At 56.8% G+C, this 15,547-nt stretch overlaps 2 protein-coding genes across 4 annotated transcripts in view; one reads left to right on the top strand and one right to left on the bottom strand.

The window, feature by feature from the left end:
- The window catches only part of MAP3K3 (mitogen-activated protein kinase kinase kinase 3), a 61,295-nt gene extending 51,616 nt beyond the window's left edge, over positions 1-9,679 (top strand). For both annotated transcript variants that reach the window (XM_058705235.1, XM_058705237.1), the window contains 8 exons: positions 1,844-1,911; positions 2,118-2,210; positions 2,821-3,012; positions 3,751-3,899; positions 4,545-4,676; positions 5,140-5,269; positions 5,600-5,777; positions 6,890-9,679. In XM_058705235.1, coding sequence (XP_058561218.1) covers positions 1,844-1,911; positions 2,118-2,210; positions 2,821-3,012; positions 3,751-3,899; positions 4,545-4,676; positions 5,140-5,269; positions 5,600-5,777; positions 6,890-7,118 — 1,171 coding nt within the window. In that variant the 3' untranslated portion in view covers positions 7,119-9,679. The remainder of the gene's footprint in view (positions 1-1,843; positions 1,912-2,117; positions 2,211-2,820; positions 3,013-3,750; positions 3,900-4,544; positions 4,677-5,139; positions 5,270-5,599; positions 5,778-6,889) is intronic.
- Positions 9,680-11,896: 2,217 nt separating this feature from the next.
- Positions 11,897-14,392, bottom strand: LIMD2 (LIM domain containing 2). Of its 2 annotated transcripts, none has more exons than XM_058705262.1 (5): positions 14,374-14,392; positions 12,678-12,772; positions 12,444-12,488; positions 12,223-12,362; positions 11,897-12,147 (listed from the first exon to the last, which is right to left on the bottom strand). In XM_058705262.1, the coding sequence occupies exons 2-5, from the start codon at positions 12,717-12,719 to the stop codon at positions 11,988-11,990; spliced, it is 387 nt and encodes a 128-aa protein (XP_058561245.1). In that variant the 5' UTR covers positions 12,720-12,772; positions 14,374-14,392; the 3' UTR covers positions 11,897-11,987. The 2 variants fall into 2 exon arrangements, with proteins under 2 accessions (XP_058561245.1, XP_058561244.1); XM_058705261.1 differs by lacking the exon at positions 14,374-14,392 and adding an exon at positions 13,529-13,567.
- Between the last annotated feature and the right edge of the window lie 1,155 nt (positions 14,393-15,547).

The following is a 15,547-nucleotide window of genomic DNA, read 5'->3' as shown; positions in this document are numbered from 1 at the left end:
AGACCCATGGTTAAAGCATCATGCTTCTGGGAAAGAAATCTCTTTCTGGGATTCCTAGCCATCTCCTTAATTTTTCAAATACCGTGAAGAATGTTATGTTTGTATAGTTTGATGAATGTCATAGAAGCTCATGATAGCAATTCACATGTATTAAATGCTTGCTCTGTTATTCTGAGTGCTTGACATGTTCTGAGGTTCTGTATAATATACACGCTGCTCTTGTGCGCTTGGCCTCATTGCTGTGATCTGGCCTGACAAGCAGTGAAGTTCAGTGTTTTGGGGACAAAATTGAATTGTTACCTGTGGGTTTACCTTATTTTTTTTCCTCCAAGTGTTTCTGGCGGAATAAGACACTGGGCTATAAAAACCAGAAAACAAAATATCCAGACTGCCTAGCTTACCATGCTGCTTGGTGTGGAATTTTGTTCACACACTTGGGGAGGGAACAAGTGCTATCTTTTACATACCAAATGGTTCTGTGGAGCTGATTCACCCATCGGCAGGGGTATGTTTAGAGTTGGCTTTAGCACTTATCCAGCCAGCCTCTCACCTTGACCTTGTTATTTCCAATAACACATTTGATCATGTCTGGCTGGGTTTAGGGCTGTGGTCAGAGGCTTTGGAGCAGGTTTGAGATTTTTTTTTTTTTCCCTGTAACTGATTGTTCATATGGGTACTGACCTTGTGACTATGGCCAGATCTGTATTATGTCTTTCCTAACAGATCTGAAAACTGATGAGCAGTGTCTTCCCTCTAGATGTCATAGAATTCAGTCATAGTTACTTGCTAGTGTCCAGCTCATAGCCTTGTCAGGGGCTTGCTCTTCAGCCAGGGTAGCAAGAAGGCCCAGGCAAAAGTGCCAGGAGTTACTGCCACAAACTGTAGGCTCTGCCAGGACAGGGACCAACTCTGGCTTTGGGTTATCTCCTAAGCTTTGTGGCTGAGCAGGGGTGGGGAGTGGGGAGGGCAGTGGGACAAGACTACAGAAAATCTAGTAGTTGTGAAGTAGGGGGCGGCCCCTGTGTCATTGCCTTGACCGTTTCTGACCTGTGGCTCTCTCAAAAAGCACTTACATGTAAGGGAGAAGACCCTTCAGGTGAATGCTAGGAAAGATAGCTAAATGTACTCACTTGGTTCTTGGGTTTTTCCTCTGCCCCTTCAATACTTTGTTTTCTTTCCCTTGGGAGTGAAACCCAGTGACCTGGACTTACTCCCTTGAGGCCCAGCCTAAAGCACAGGGCTTTCCTCTCCTCCTCTTTATGGGATCTGGAGCCATATAGAGCCCAGCTCCACCAAGTAGAAGTCCAATAGCTTGGGACAAGTCCCTTAACCTCTCTATTCCTCAGTTTCTCCATCTCTAAAATGGGATGGTGGTGATTAGTCTGAAAGGAAGATGCTTGGTGTTGTTGCTATTTTTATTACTGCCCTGAACAAGGAAGTTTCTTCAACTCTTCCCCTGTTACCAAGGTGGGAGGAATGGGCAAGAAGGGAAAGTGTTGTGCTGCTCAGGTGGAATTTGGGAGGCCTGGAGGGGTTTATTATTCAAGGTTCTGTCAGATTTGGGCCTCAGACTAGTAAAGAGAAAGTAGTAGAAGGCTGAACTCAGAAGAGGGCCGTTTCTCTCAAGCTCTGCTTCCTTCCCAAACTGTGAGAACAAGACTCCATACCAAACAGCTAAGCAGTTTGGATATCTTGTTTTCTGGGTTTTCTATCCCATGTAGTGATGCGGGAGGGAGTTAGAAAAGGGAGTCCATCTGGATATCCTGCCTTCTGCCCTAGTGGGCAGCCTTTTGAAGTACACTGAGCCGATGTCCACGTCGTGATTTCGTTTTGTTTTTTCCAGCCCATCCTTCCGGAAATCGAGGATGTCCCGAGCCCAGAGCTTCCCCGACAACAGACAGGAGTTCTCTGGTGAGTTCCCCAGAGTCTGGATGAGTACTACAGGGCTTCCGGGTGGGGCTGCAGGCATTCTACTCTTGCTAGCTGAGTTGGGAAACCAGGACTGTACTTCAGTTCTCCTCGGGCCTGCTGTCCTGAGGTCTCAGGTGACATAGGGGCTTAAATGGCTTACTCACATTGATCTACCCAGAAACCAGCGATTCCTCTATCTTATTCAGATCGGGAAACTCAGCTGTATGACAAAGGGGTCAAAGGTGGAACCTACCCCCGGCGCTACCACGTATCTGTGCACCACAAGGACTACAATGAGGGTGAGTGCACCTCCACCCTGCCCCCTGCTGGCTCTCTCAGAACGGACTCAGGTAGAGCTTTGCCACACAAAAGCACTGCCAGGGGCTGGGCCCAGGCACCCCAGACCCCATGTTTCTTTCCTTTATTCCTGAGAAAGTGTGCCCAGACTTGAGGCACTAGAGACTGAGGGGAGATGGGGGAAAGGACGGCATTTGGAAACCAAGATGCTGGCACTGGGAACACTGTCCTTTGTCTGAGCATGCTGCATGACACCAGCTCTCCAGCGCCCTCTTCTGCCCCATGGCAGCAGACAGAATGGAGCTTCCACAAAGGTTTGATTTGGAATTACCATGCCAGGGAAGACAGACTTCAGCAGTGGATTGGCCTTGTGAGTGATGTGGCACCCGAGGGCCAGCCCCGTGCCTTCCCTTTGGCCAGGGCTTCCTGAGCCATTTGTGGCTGCCTTCTAATTCCTGCTTTTGTCCTGATTCTCAGGGTGCTTGTGACATGAACCATTCTGGCTTGAGTTAGGTGAAAGGGCAAATGGTGACAGTGAATGATGTGACGTGCACAATTAGCCTGGTGGGCAGGGGTCTGACTTGCTCTTCTCTGGCCCCTGCACTCCTTCAGGCAGAAGAACATTTCCCCGAATACGGCGTCATCAAGGCAACCTCTTTACACTGGTGCCATCCAGCCGTTCCCTGAGCACAAATGGCGAGAACATGGGTTTGGCAGTGCAGTACCTGGACCCCAGAGGGCGCCTGCGGAGCGCGGACAGCGAGAATGCCCTCTCTGTGCAGGAGAGGAACGTGCCTACCAAGTGTGAGGAGTGGGCCCTGGCTAGAAGGAGACTGCCCAGGGGGTGCTCAGACAAGCAGCAGGGCAGGAGACCGGTGGTCCATCGGGCTCGTTCAGCTCAGCAGCAAGCTGCTCTGGCCCATCCTTACCACACTAAAAGAGCCTGTGAGTCAGCAGCAGATCCCCTAGGCCTTAGGCCTCAGTCCACTGCTGTGCAACAAGCCACTTCCCCTCTCTGGTCTCTAGTTTGACCATGTTTAACCAGAAGAGCAGTGTTCTCGGTCCTTGCCGTATTAAGATATTTAGGGGGATGCCTGGGTAGCTCAGTCAGTTAAGCGTCTGACTCTTGGTTTCAGCTCAGGTCATTATCTCACAGTTCATGAGTTCGAGCCCTGCATCAGGCTCTGTGCTGATGGTGCGGAGCCTGCTTGGGATTGATTCTCTCTTTCCCTCTCTCTCTGCCCCCCTAAACAAAATAAATAAACTTAAAAAAATATTTAGGGACTTAGGAAATAAAGATATTTGATCAATGCAGAGGAGCATTTAACTATGACGTTAGCTAATCATCTGCTTCTCAGGACTTGGGCCTAATGGTCCAACTGATTGGGGCACTGGGCCTGCTCCAGGTGGGTGGGGATGTTGGGCTGAGAACTAGAGGGGGTCTTGAGCCAGAGGTGCCATCACAAAGCCTCTGGAAACCAAGGCAACATCTCAGTAAATAATGTGCCCGAGCTAATGCTCTTTCCTTCCATTCTCCTGTAGCTCCTAGTGCCCCCATCAATTGGCGCCGTGGGAAGCTCCTGGGCCAGGGTGCCTTCGGCAGGGTCTATTTGTGCTATGACGTGGACACAGGACGTGAACTTGCTTCCAAACAGGTCCAATTTGACCCAGACAGCCCTGAGACAAGCAAGGTACTGCCTTTCGCATGGTCTGGCTTACAGTCCCCCACCCCCTCCCCAATAAAAATGCCTGTCTTGTTGCATAAACTAATTGCTCGAGATGCTGCAGGATGTTTCCCCCATTATTCTTCTTCCCAAGTTCCCTTGCTCTCCACTCTGGCCATGGCTATGGGGCAAAGGGACTGTGGTCCAAAGAGCATCAAACCCTCCAGGGGAGGGATTAGGTATGAGGAACTAATTTGATGCCAAAGTACCAAACCACCCAAACCGAGAGGCAGTGGCCAGTCCTGGCCACCCTCACCAGATGCACAGTCTCTCTCAGCCCTCAGTCCAGGAAGGAGCTTATCTTTGGAGTTCAACTGTGATTGTGGCCTGTACTCCAGTCCGAGTGGACAAATACAGCAGTTACCGTAACTAAGCACCACAGCCCATTCTCCCACCCCACTGCCTGCCCTCTTCCAGCATGGGAATGCTACCGTCCCATGGGCTACCCAGCGTTGTGTCCAAGGGCCAGTTGGGAGAGACTCCTTTGCTCCAGCTGAAGTTCCCGAGGCAGATAGACCCCTCTAAAGTCACTTACTAGGGAAGCTGAGCTGATCCCACATGGGCAGAGCCAGGACCCTGGAAGCCAAGGTGACCACTGAGCCCCTCCCACAGGAGGTGAGTGCCCTGGAGTGTGAGATCCAGCTGCTGAAGAACCTGCAGCACGAGCGCATAGTTCAGTACTATGGCTGCCTGCGGGACCGCGCCGAGAAGACTCTGACCATCTTCATGGAGTACATGCCAGGGGTATGTGCTCCTTGGTACATGTGGGACACACACAAAGGAGGGCCAGACTTGGGCCGTGGGCTCTGGGGGAGGGGCCCCTTGGACATGCTTCTGATCACTTGAGACACCGGAGGCTCAGGGAAGAAGGTGAGGTGATACTCAAAAGTCAGGGGGGGTCCTCCATCTGGCCACAATGATGCTGTGAGATGTGAAGTGTCCCAGGTCACCCTGACCCGAAGCTTACAGGGTGATTGCACCGTCCAGTAAGTACTGCCTGTAGCTGGTGCAGAGGGCCTTCCCTTCTGGATGCGGGTCACACGTTGCTTGATGGAAGGGCTGCCTCATATTGTTCTCCAAGCAAAGCCTGGTGCATTGCTCATGGTGGGTGGCTAAATCGCTCCTGCTACAATGCTGGGGGCTGGAAATAGCCTTGCCCCTTCCTACCCCTTCTTGAGCTGACTCCCTCTGACTCCTGTGGCTGTAGGGCTCAGTGAAAGACCAATTGAAGGCCTACGGAGCTCTGACAGAGAGTGTGACTCGCAAGTATACCCGGCAGATCCTGGAGGGCATGTCCTACCTGCATAGCAACATGATCGTTCACCGAGACATCAAGGGTGAGCAGGCACAAGCTGTGGGGTCCCCAAGACCTGACCACTTAAGAATTCTGGATTTTCTGAAAAGTGGGACCTTAATTGCTTCTTTGGGGGATTGGTGCAGATTGGTTGAGCACTTTGGGAAAATACTTGTTGGGTGTTGTGCAGTTGTTGGCCCTGGTGATGATCATTTCATGCTGTAGGGCTGAGCCAATAGCGTGTTTCTATTCATGTCCAATTCATGGTAGAGTCCATCCTCTCCAGCAGCCCTGTGACCTGGGAAGGTGGGGGGAAAGGGTGGGTGGTAGAAAATGCCCAGAGGGTGGCAGCCTCTGTTCTTTCATGCCTTAGGAGCCAACATCCTCCGAGACTCTGCCGGGAACGTGAAGCTGGGGGACTTTGGGGCCAGCAAGCGCCTGCAGACCATCTGCATGTCGGGCACGGGCATGCGCTCGGTCACGGGCACACCCTACTGGATGAGCCCTGAGGTGATCAGCGGTGAGGGCTACGGAAGGAAGGCAGATGTGTGGTGAGTGCCGGGGACATGCTGGGATGGCATATCTGTGTCTGGTCTGTAGTGACTCCAACCTAGAAATGAGCTCATTTGAAATGTTTCAGTGTGGTGGGAGGAAGAGGAGGCTCCCCTCCTGGTAGCTGGGTCATATGCAGGGAAGTGGGTGCCTGCAGCAGCCCATAGGGCAAATGCATTGCATTTCAACCCCAGATCGCACCGGTTTGTTATTGCTGGGAACTTAGGCCACAGAAAACATCCCTAAAGGAAGTAGCACCCATTCTGAAGGCCTGGGTCAGTCTCTAAATATTAGCAAGCTTCTTCCTTTCCTAGCATTCAGTTGGCTTGCATTTGCTCGCCCTAACTTTATGTCCATCCTCTGAAAGGGCCTGGAGGTCGTGATAGCATCTCTTCCCCTCACAATGTCATTGTGGTAGGCTGAGTATGGTTCCCTGAAGGTGCCCACGTACTGACCCCATAACCTGTAAATGTCTCCTTACGTGGCAGAGGGCCTTTGCAGATAGGATCAATTTAAGACTTTTGTGATGGAGAGATTATCCTGGATTATCCCGGTGGGCTCAGAATAATTGCAAAGGTCCTTACAAAAGAGAGGCAGCAGGCCAGAGTGGGTAGCAAGTGATGTGACAGTGGAAGCAAGAAGCTGGAAGGGGATATGAACCAAAGAGTGCTGGCAGCCTCTCCAAGCAGAGCCTCCGAAAGGAGCCATCCCTGCTGACATGTTCACCTTAGCCCATGGAGACTAGTTCTACTAGACTTCTGGTCTCCAGAATAAATTTGTGTTCTTATGCCACCGGGCTCATAGTAATTTGTTACAGCAGCAGTAGGAGACTAATACGGTTATCTCAGAGCTCTTTCTGTCCATGCCTAAGGGATCTCTTCCCCAATCTCAAGACCCCCCTGCATGGGTATTGGTTGATGAAGCCCATGTAGATGAGGCCAACAGTGCTTTGAGGCCTCTTCTGGCTTTGAGGACTCTCTACAGAGATGTCAACCCTCAGCTTGGTCCATCCTGCCTCAGGGTTTTCTGAGAAAGGCACCTCCTTCCACGGCGATGGGCAGGTTAGGGAGCCTGGGGCTGGCCAAGGGGTGACATGGGATTCTCTCTCCAGGAGCCTGGGCTGCACTGTGGTAGAGATGCTGACAGAGAAACCACCTTGGGCAGAGTATGAAGCCATGGCCGCCATTTTCAAGATTGCCACCCAGCCCACAAATCCTCAGCTGCCCTCCCACATCTCTGAGCACGGCCGGGACTTCCTGAGGCGTATTTTTGTGGAGGCTCGCCAGAGACCTTCGGCCGAGGAGCTGCTCACACACCACTTTGCACAGCTCGTGTACTGAGCTCTTAAGGCACGCTGCTGCCCGCTGCCCCTGCTGCACAGGCATGGGGCTGCTGTGGGGCTCAGCAAAGCTGCTGCTTCTCCCAGGCAAGGCTGTGGACCATGGAGCTCCAGTCCAACCAGCGTTTGTCTATGCCCCTTCCACTGCTGGGGCTCAGAGCCAGGGTGGGGTGGCTGCGGCCTCAAGGACTGGGAGCCCCCAGCCTGCCAGACCCGAGAGCTCCAGCATCCTAAGCTCAGTGTGGAGGGGAAGGGGCTAGGAACAGTGTGCAAAGCACTGAGGGCCTTACCCTCAGGGCTGTGTCCTGACACTGCAGTCGGCACCAGAGCCCCAAGGGTCTTGGGGCACAGGACAGACACAAGGGTCTGAATAGTGTTAACTTTCATGCAGAGTGTTATTTTGTTTCTCCTCCCCATGTCTGGAGACCACCAGGGCGTCTCTGGGCTGGATGAGCCCACCCAAGCCTGAGGTCAAGCCCAGCATCCCACAGCCAATGGAAGGCAGAGGCCTGGGCTGTGCTCTCCCCAGAGCCCCCAGGCCAGCTTTGCCAGTCCCTGTCCTTTACCAAAGATGAATGAAGCAAATGTTTTGCTGCCTTATTCAGGGAAGGAGGAGCCCATCCTGCCTGCTCCCATGACCCTGCACCCCTCCCCCACCCCCAGCAGGGGCCTGAGATGTGGAACTCCCCCACTCGAGGTGGGGAGACCCAGTTTTGTCAATGCAATTGTCTCTGTTTTACAAGTTGGAGTCACTCTTATGCTGTACCCAGTTTCTAAACTGGAGACTTTGTGTGCCCTTGGGCTCTGAGTATCCCTGTTGTGGGCTTGGGCCTTTGGGCTGGATTGGAAAAAGCTGAAGGTAATGGCCTTTGTGTTCCTGACCTGGCACCTGTCTCCCCACTGGAGCAGAAAGGAAGATGGACAGCATGGTGAGGGCACCTGACCCCACTAGCCGCCCTGAGCCCTGGGCAGGCTCTTCTGGATAGCCAGGGAAGTTGTATCGGGTTGTCTGTGAGTTGTGACCCTGCTAGGCCAGAGCCCTCCCTGGTAGAAGGGAGAGCCCATATGATGTCACCAACTGTGTCCCAGACTACCATCTCTGTTCCTCCTTGGCCAGCCTTGCCCTCCCCCATGAGGTCTCAGCCCCTTTCCCTTCTTGGAGGAGGAATGGTAGCAGGGGTCGGGGAGCCAGTATCTCCAAGCAGCTTAGAGTTGGCCTTATTTACCTCAGCCTGGGCGCTGGTCCTTTCTTCCGGCCCCTCCCCTCCAAAATGTGCCTATTGCTAGAGCTCCTCCCTCCCAAAACCCAGTTCCTTGGGAGTTGTCATTAAAGGAACAACAACAACAACAACAACAAAGCCAGTGCCCAGGGATGGGTCTCTCCAGGGAGCTGGGGATTAGTGCCAGGCAGCTCATTGCCAGCCATGCCCACTTCCCCACGGGCACCAGAACAAGCCAAAGCCTTCGTTGTATGTTGACGATGCACTTTTATGAATGTAGTTTCTATCGCTGTTTTTAGCCTTTTCACATCATGTAATGTGAGGCCTTGTACTTGTTAATTTATATCTCAGATCATATTTGATGGTTTTTATATATATCAATTCTAGATTGTTACAGGTGATGGACGCCTCGAGAGAGAGAAGAGAAAATGAAAGCAGCTGGTTTTGCGGGAATGTGTGCTGCACGGTGCCAGTTGGGCCGAGGCCCCTCTGTTTCCATCCTTGTCCGTCAGGGGCCTGTCAGGCACCTCCAGCCCAGCCCTGTGAAGACAGTGAGCAATGTGCTCCTGTCGCCACCTCGGCCCTTGCCCAGGGTGGGGACTGGCCCCTCATCTTGACCAAAGCTGCCAGATGGCAGCTTGGCCTCTCCACGACCCCGTCCTGATGGCTGCAGCACTCTTCTTGGGCCCACATCCCTGTGCCCAGTCCCTGTGCCCCAAGAGGAAACAGAGCACAGTGCCCTTGCCGCAAGACGACTCTGTGTGTCCCAGCTTCAGGCTCTCACAGAGCCCCACGCCCCGGGGTCTTACCTCACAGGGAATGGGTTTTAAAAGTGAATTTACAAACAAGCCAACAAACGCTGCACTCCAAAAAAACAAAAGACCCTGACTTTTTTGTGCCAAAAACTGTGGACATGCTGGCTCAGCATCCTCAGGACCAAGCTGTTGCTTAATTTTAATTTATTGTCTTTATATTAATTAACCCAGATGACAAGTTGTGGGCCTAGGACAGCCTGGGCCCAAAGATTCTGAAAGGCAGCCCCCTAGCAGCCCCAGGCTTGCTGTGGGAAGGGCCATGCTGCCATTTGCTCATCATTCCATGGGCTATGCCGGCCTTGGCCAAACCTTCACGGAGAGGTCAAGGCTGGGGACGGTCCACACCCTGCCACCCTCCTGCCCCTCCCATTGCCCTCCCGTCCCCCTCACTCTGTGTCTGTGTCTGAATTGTGGATCGTGCAGAAGAACCTGCAGCCATAGTTATTTGACTATATCTCGACCGAGGGCTTGCAGTGCAAAGCCAGGCCAGTGTCGCGCATTACTTACAATAAAAGGGATCATTTATACCCAAGGGGTCCTGTGGAAATGCTTTTGGTTGAGGTATGGAGTAGGTGTTTGCCTGGGAGGAGCCAGCTATGGTGCCCGACAACCAGCTTGGGTCCCTCAGCAGGAAATTTGACTCCAAGAGGGGTCCTAGGAGGAGATGACTTGACTGGTACCACTGTTAGCTCAGAGGTGGCTCCCCTCTTCCCCCCACTCCCAGGAGCTCTGCTGAGGGTGCTTCTATCGCAGCTGATTATCAAGGTGGTATACTACTGTCAGCCCCACCTGACCCAAGTGTCACCACTGGCTGGGTTCCCAGGACTTTTGTGGCCATCTAGTAGTCATCCCGCTGCAGGTATGTACTCCCCAGAGCCATATCCTTGCAGGGCAGAGTTCAGGTACCTCCAGGAGCCACCTCTCTGGCATCTCCCCCTGGTCTGCCTGCTGCTGGTGCTTAGCTCAGAGCCAGGAGAGACTGTCCTTGTCCCCACCTGAGACCTCCAGTGCAGAATTTGGGCCTGCTTTGCATGAGGCTATCTGCTCTCATGCTGAGGACCCAGTGCCACCTCTGCTGAGTGGTAGCTCTACTGCTTCGAGGGGCAGGGTCCACCCCAACACAGCACAGTGGCCCATCTGCCACTGGAATTTGAGTCCCAGCTTCCTATCCTGTCCTATGGCCATGAGGTCATTTAGGAACTTGAGTTGTATGGGGCGGTGGCAGCAAATCCCCCAGGAGTCAGCCCTCTTGTTCCATCAGTTCAGGTAGCCCACAGGCAGTTTGGGGGAAATCAGGACAGTTGGGTCTGAGACAGGACAACCCAGATTTCCTGCCTGTAATCCGCTGGGGGTGGGGTGGGTCTCAGTTCCTCCAAGCTTGCAGTATTCGCCCTGCTGTAAACTGGTGTCCCTCAGAGAAGCACAGGAGCTGTTTCTCCTTGAACTACATGGGAGTGACCATGGCTGCCCCACTCCCCAGAGCTTGAAAAAGCAAGGGGAAGATAACAGATGGGGAAGGGCACAGAGAACCAGAAACCCTTTAACAGCACTTGCTGAATCTGCTGGTTTCCACCAGCCTTTGTTAATTTCTAGGGCAAAGGGGGTCTAGGCAAGGACAAGAAGGGTTCTGCCTTGCAATAATATACTTAAGTGCAGTGAGGCCGGGCTCCACATCACCTGCTGATGGCCTGACCTCCTTCTTCTTCTTTTTTAATAGGCTCCACACCCAATGTGGGGTTTGAACTCACAACCCTGAGATCAAGAGCCACATGCTCTACCAACTGAGCAAGCTAGGCACCCCAGCCTGACCTCAAATTTTCAACCGACGTGGAGTTTCAGTTTTAAAACCACTCTGGGTACGACAGCATGGAGACCTGGCTGTTGAAAAAGGAGCACCCCCTTTTTCTCAGGCTGGCTGGTATTTCCCTGACACCCATTTCTCAGCCCCATCCCACCCCAATCAAGTCCAGGAGTGCTCTAGGCTGACCATGTCCCCTGTCACCTCTACATGACTAGTCTGTATCTTTCCTGCCACAAAGCCCCCCATCAGGCCACATAATACAGAGTCAGGATCTGTTAAAACATGTTTAAAATGGGGTTGATCGCAACAGTCAGAACCGGCAGCAATAGGGGACAAGAGGAGGGGAGCATGGCCAATGCCAGCCCCCACCCAGCCAGTCTCTGTGGCTCTCAGCCTGGCGGTGCTTTAGCTTCCGCTTCTTGACTCCGGTGGTGCAAGATGGGTCCCCAGCCCCACTGGGCATGCCCTGCGTCGCCTATGGGGCCGGGGGGGAGGGCAGGGCTAATCAACTTCCCCCTCCACTCCCCCACAGGGCCTTGGTGGGCATTCTGTGAGGCCCAGCGAGGGCACGCTGGCTCTCCTTCTTCCAGTCTCCATGGCTCAGGACCAGGCTAAGGGCAGAGGTAGATGGGGAGATGTGGGGGCCACAGAGGGCCCCAGGTGGCAGTGAGGGAGCTTGGGACCCTGAGGGGGGCATGCTGACTCCTTGCTGGAGAAAAGGCACCTAGATAGGAAAGCTGGGCTTGGGGACCTCCCAGGGGGCCATAGGGTGAGGTGGGGTAGGCTGAAAGAAGTAGGAAGCAGGGTGGTGAGAAACCCCCAATCCTGATTCCCAAACCACCACCACCACCCACTCCCAGGGAGAATGAAAGAATCCTGGAGCTCTGCCCCCCCAACCCTCTGCCTGAGCAAGATGACCTTATCCCCCTCCCACCCTGCCCCCCAACCGAAGCCCAGGTCCAATCTCTTTCCCACCCTTCCCATTGCCCCACTCCAGGCCCTCTTCTACGGAGGGGGTGGACAGCAGAGGGGCCTCAGGCCGTCTTGGTGCCGGCGTCCACCTCCTTGTGGGCCCAGAGCTCCTTGTGCTGCTTCCGGCCAAAGCCCTCATCATAGTTGCCTTTGCTCTTAAACAGCTGCTGAAAGTGGGGCTTGCAGTAAAATTCCCCGTGCAGTGCCGCGTAGCTGCCCAGGCTGCAGAAGCAGAACAACTGTGGTCAGGTCAGGTGAGGGCTGGCGGGCGAGGGCAGGGGCAGGGCAAGGGCGCACCTCAGCTTGGTGTGACAGTGCTTGCAACAGAAGCAAGAGTTGTGGAAAATGAGCTTGTCCGCCACCAGGCGCTCCATAGGGTACACGGTCTTCTGGCAGGCGGCACAGCTCTCCTTCACCTGGGCCCGAAGGCTGAAGGACTGTCCCGGGGAGAGAGTCAGCTGGGGGCCTGACGCATGCCCATCCCCTTCTCCCCCAACACCCGGGTCTCAGGGCCCTACCTTGGAGCGCTGGACAGTGCTGCTGCCACCGCTGCCTTTGGCTTCCTATGGGAGAGGGCCAGTCAGGGCCAGGTCAGGAGGGATGCCCCAGATCATTGCTGGGGTCACAGGCCCAGATCCCAGGGGCATGGGGGCGGGGCAAAGGGTGGCAGGCAAACCCGCCGCCCCTCACCCCTTCACCCCCAGGCCAGACGCCTGCGGCGGCGGGGGTCTCCCACCCCGCTGATCACCTACATGAGAGGGGGTGGCCTGGGCAGCTCCTGCAGCCTGGTACATGGCTCGGTGGAGGTGATGGAGGCCCCAGGTAGAGACGCGGCACCCGCTGGGTTCTGCAAGGGGAAGTCGGTGGGTCGGGCCCCACAAGCCCTTCCCCAGCCTGCAGGGTGGGGTGGGAGTGTTTACAGGCAGGGGGCTGGGGGGCTGCGGTTGGGACTTTCCCTAAGTCATTTCCTGTTGCTCTGGGTCTTGCCACTTCCGCCCCCACCCACCTCCCCCTTCGCCCGCCCGCCCCCCACGCTGCTCCCCGAGGGGCAGGGGTCCCTGAGCTTAACCAGGTGTGGGGGAAGAACGGAGAGAGCCGGGGCGGCCCGGGGAGGGGGCACCGCGCAGCCGCAGTGAGCCGCCCGGGACCCCGCCTGGATGAGGGGAGGTCAGGGGCAGGCGGGCCAGGCGGGGCCTCGGTGAGAATCCGCTGGCCCCGCCTGACCCCGGCCCGACGCTGCTGAGGCCGCGGGCGCCCACCGCTCGGCCGGCCCAGCTCCTGGACAGCGCTCCCCGGCCGTGCCGCCAGCCCCGCCCGAGCCGCCGCCCGCGCGCCCCGCTTCTCGGCTCCGGGGCCCGCGAGGACGGGACCCTAGACCCGGTACCCCCGCGGGCCCCACCATGGGGCTTCGGCCCCGTCCCCGCTTGGAAGCCCGCCCGGGAGATCGGTCGCTGGTCCCGGAGCCCCGGCCGAGAGCGACGGGCGCAGGCGCTGGGCGTCGGGACCCCCGCGGGCGGCGGCCCTCCCGCCTGCACCCCCACCTCGGCGCCCGGGTTCGTGAGGCGGTTGCAGGCCCCCTCCCCGGCCCGTCCGCGGGTCTCACCGGGGCCCCGGCCTGGGCTGCGGGGTGGGGGGTCGGTCTCCGGGGGGCGCCTCGGGTGCGAGGAGGGCGCGGGCGCGAGCTGCCGCCGCTGCCAGTGGTCCCCGTGCGGCCGCCGCCGCCACCGCCTTATCGCGGCACCGCCCCCGCCGGCCCCCGCCCCGCGCCCGCCCATTGGCTCCGTCGCGCCCGGAGCCGCCTCCGGGGCCCCCGCGCCGCCGCCGACCCCCTCTGCGCTTTGTCTTTCCCTCGCTCGCCGTCCCCTGCCTTTGTCTGCCCCCCGCCCCGACCCCGCGCTCCCGGCACTCGCACCATCCCCGCGGGCTCCGCGCTTTGCCCGCCGCCCCGTCGGTAGGTCCGCTCCCGACCGAGGCCGGGACTGGAGCCGGAGGATACCGCACGCCTCCGGGCGCGGACGAGTTCAGGTTGAGACGCCGGGGGTCCCGGGACAAATGGCGCTCCCGGCGACGCCCCTGGGGCGAAAAAGGATAACCGGAGTGCCCCTGGGCCTTTAGGTGCCTCAGTTTCCCCCGGTTGGCCCTCGGGCCCGCCCGGATCTCCGGGGCGCTGAGGTTTGACAGACCCCGCGGGGGCGGCCCGGTCCCGGCTCCCACGCCCCCGCCGGCCGCGGAGTCCTCCCGCCGCCAGGGGCCGCCCCCATACGACCGCCCGAGGAAGGTGGCTGCGGCGGCTGGCACGCGGTCCAGCCACGCGAGGCTGCGAGGCCCGGCGCCCCTGTGCCCTGTCACCTTGGGCCGCGGGCTCACCGAGTGCCAGTCTACACGAGAGGTCCAGTGGACCACCCCCACTCCCCAGCGCCTTCTCGCGCGACCCCATAGACAAGGGACCCGGGATCACCAAAGGCAGCAGCCCTCCAAGGCCCGCCGTCCTAAAACGTTTGTGGCCGGTTTTTGTGGCATTAGTCACCCCAGGTTCCTGCGGGCGGGCACTATTGCCTGCGAGAAATCAGGGGCTCCCCCCTTCGGGGAAGGAAATTTACATCCGTCAAACAAGCAAATCTCGGTGTCCCCTGACCCCATTTAACACAAGGGAGCAAGGCCTGAAGATGTGAAGAGCAGCAGGGCTGGTGCCAGAAGCCAGGCCTCCAGCCCCTCTGGCCCAGCCGGCTGCCGTGCCTCCAGCACACAGCACAGGTCCAAGGCACCCAGGAGGCAAGTGGCTGGCACCTGGTCGGGGTGGAGCCTCAGCTGTGCCCCACACGTGGGGCCCTGGCTTCTTGGACGACCTCTGCTGGGAGATAGGGGTCTAAACGGCCCCAGGGACTGCTGGGCTTTGCCTGATGTCTGGCTGGAAACTGTTTCACCACACAGCCCTAAACATAGCTTGTTCCCACACTGTGGCAGGAATAGAACTGGTGGCTCCAGAGCGCAGCCCACACAAGCGTCAGGGAACAGAACAACTCAGTGCCTCCGTGCCTGGCAGGGGAGGGAGGGAGGCAGCAGGCTTCCCCAGCCCCCAGCTAGCTGTTCCCTTGGCTCCCTCAGGGCCCCCACACTGCAACTGGCTTTCCTCCCCAGCCTCCCACTTCTCCCTAGAGGAGATACATGTTTGGGTGGAGCTGTAGGCCCAGGACTCCCATGATGGTGTGTGTGTGTGTGTGTGTGTGTGTGTAACTTCAAAAATTGTGTTGTGTGCATCTTTCCCGGCAGCTGGCACAGAGGTCATCAAATTCTCAAAGGCTACCGCCCTGCTGCACCAAGGTGCAGCAGGGAGCAGGCTGGGTGGACAGCAGACACCCAGCAGCAGCCTGGGCCCAGAGGTGGTAGGGTCTGCAGACAGCTACCACAGAAGCAGCAGGCAGCCTGGGCACTAAGGATGAGTGGAGAGCAAGGTGAAGAAAGCAGTTCAGAAGGAAAGAAAAACAGGCTGATAATGGTGTTGAGAAAAGGGAACTTGAGGTTTCAAGAAAAAAAAAAAATGAGCTGGGCAAGAGGAAGGAGGAAGGCTGGAAATAAATGTGACCTGGCCTCCACCTCATAGTGGGGATGGGATCGTTCCCTT

This window comes from Neofelis nebulosa, chromosome 16 (genome assembly GCF_028018385.1).
Source record: "Neofelis nebulosa isolate mNeoNeb1 chromosome 16, mNeoNeb1.pri, whole genome shotgun sequence".
In the NCBI taxonomy this organism is placed as follows: domain Eukaryota; kingdom Metazoa; phylum Chordata; class Mammalia; order Carnivora; family Felidae; genus Neofelis; species Neofelis nebulosa.
This window is presented reverse-complemented; position numbering and strand designations above follow the sequence as displayed.

What these genes read in the sequence shown, in the direction of transcription:
- LIMD2 (XM_058705262.1), bottom strand. Translation starts at nt 12,719, where the DNA reads ATGTACCAGGCTGCAGGAGCTGCCCAGGCCACCCCCTCTCAT. An exon ending in CCCAGGCCACCCCCTCTCAT is followed by an intron (nt 12,489 to 12,677) that starts GTAGGTGATCAG and finishes CCTCTCCCATAG; the next exon opens with GAAGCCAAAGGCAGCGGTGG. An exon ending in CACTGTCACACCAAGCTGAG is followed by an intron (nt 12,148 to 12,222) that starts GTGCGCCCTTGC and finishes CTGCTTCTGCAG; the next exon opens with CCTGGGCAGCTACGCGGCAC.